Source organism: Rhagoletis pomonella, unplaced genomic scaffold (assembly GCF_013731165.1).
Source record: "Rhagoletis pomonella isolate Grant_MI unplaced genomic scaffold, Rhpom_1.0 Rhpom_scaffold_00006, whole genome shotgun sequence".
Taxonomy (NCBI): Eukaryota; Metazoa; Arthropoda; class Insecta; order Diptera; family Tephritidae; genus Rhagoletis; species Rhagoletis pomonella.
Genome location: NW_023458560.1, coordinates 82595869 through 82597963, shown reverse-complemented (window position 1 = coordinate 82597963; position 2095 = coordinate 82595869). Strand labels below are relative to the sequence as shown.

Sequence of the window (2095 nt, the reverse complement as noted above, 5' to 3'; positions counted from 1 at the left end):
TTTTTTTTTGAACGTACATATGAACAACAAAAATTATTAATAATCAATGGTAATTCTTAGCCACTTAGAAAATCTGAATCTAAAAAATTCCATATCTATATTTTTGTAAATTAGCGGAAAAAAAATTACTTAAAAGTTCTTTTGCACTCATTGCGAAACCACATTGGGCATTTTGACTGACACTCACTGTGTTTATTAGTATTCCTAAAATTTTCAACATTATTAATACTTGCTCCTACTTTCTTTTGATTTTTTATAGACAAAAATATCTTTTGGATCCAAAGTATATGACAAAGCGAGACATGCAACACTATTATCGCTACTACCACAGCGCAGCAAAAGGTCAGCGAAAATGCAGAAAAGTTATTTTCCTCGTGTTTTGTGTTTGTTCGGTCGCTTACTTGTTCGTTGACTATAATCTGCGTTCAAAAATCATTCAGTTTCGTGATCGCTTCGAGTTTTTAGCTCGTGTTGACGCCGACTATAATGTTACACAAGCATACTTTGTGAATACGCCAGGTTGTCATATGCCATATTTCGACGTCACCAATTATCGAATTCTTCAATACATGGGTGCGCCGCCCAATCTGACCTGTGAGAGAGCACTTACTAGCACAAGCGAAATCGGTTCTCGTTTGTGGTGGACAATGACGGATGAGGAGTTGATGCACCGTTACAAGATAAACGATACCAAAAGGATCAAGTGTCATTATGCTTCACTCAAACGCAATCATTCATTAACAAACAGTACTTTCGAAGGAGCAGTTCCATTTAAATTGGCTTACAATCAATCAATCCAAATTTCTCCTCAGACTGAATGGATAAGAGTTCGTTGTTCGCATAGCAAAACGAAAAAAATCTTTTACGAAGATTACCATTTTTTTGCTTTAGATAAAAGAAAGCCCACGGAGAGCATACAAGCCAGAAGGTCAGAAAAAATTTCCGAAAATAAACGGCTTCGAAACGTAAGAAATGAAGAAAAATTAAATGTTATCTCAAATGCTAATACAGGCGGCAGTTATGAACCTAGTGAAGAACATACACAAAAACTGTCGGTAATGCTTCTTGGTATCGGTAGTGTATCACATTTAAATTTTTTGCGGCACATGAAACGCACCGCTGCTTATATTCGCAAACGTCTTGATTTTGTCGAGTTCTGGGGTTTTAATAAATTAGGTGACAATGCCTACACTAATCTAATTCCACTTCTTACTGGCCTGGCGGCAGATGAACTGAAATTATCTTGCATGCGGCCGAGGGAATTACTACAATATGTAGATGATTGTCCATTTATTTGGAAACGATTTAAGGGAACCGGATATATGACGGCTTTCCTTGAGGATGTGGCCAAAACTAGTTTATTTAGCGCGGACACAATCTTCAAACATAATCCAACCGATTATTATATGCGACCTATTGTTATGGAAATGGAGAACAACATTGGCTACTATTACTCAGTAAATGTTGATTTATGTATGGGAGGACGTCGCACCGTTGATTTAGTACTTGAAATGATCCATAAACTAATACCCTATCTTCAAACGGACGACTTCTTTTCTCTGTTTTGGTTAGTATCTATGACTCATGATTTCATATATATGCCAAAACTTCTTGACAACGATTTTGTTAGCTTGTTCGAGCGTTTTGAAGCCTCTGGTATTCTGAATAAAACAATCATTCTCTTATTGAGTGACCAGGGTATGCGCTGGGGCTCGTTTCGTCGAACTTACCAAGGCATGATGGAAGAACGCCAACCCTTGCTCGTTGCCATTTATCCATCTTGGTTTAAACAAAAATACCCCGAAGCCGTTGCCAATTTGGAAATCAACTCGAAGCGATTAACGACCGCCTATGACGTATATGCCACTATATTGGATCTTCTGAATTTAAACAATTTACGATCACCGGAATTAAAGTCCCGCGCTAAAGAGCTGCGTGATGCTGATATAATGCCTCGAGGTATAAGTCTATTTCTTCCTGTGCCGGAGACGCGCACTTGTGAAAACGCTGGCATTGCATCCCACTGGTGCGCTTGCCATCAACGCACTGAAATGCCAACCAACGATGGTCGCGTACAGGCTGCAGCACGTTACGT

General features: G+C 38.8%; 2 protein-coding genes across 2 annotated transcripts in view; one reads left to right on the top strand and one right to left on the bottom strand.

The window, feature by feature from the left end:
• Positions 1–2095, bottom strand: part of LOC118741488 — a gene marked incomplete at its 3' end in the record, with an annotated part of 16880 nt that overhangs the window by 2770 nt on the left and 12015 nt on the right. The window lies entirely within an intron of this gene.
• Positions 260–2095, top strand: LOC118741487 (the record flags this gene model as incomplete). Its single annotated transcript, XM_036473488.1, is given in 1 exon segment — positions 260–2095. A coding segment is annotated over 1 exon segment (1836 nt), but the record flags the coding sequence as incomplete, so codon positions are not given.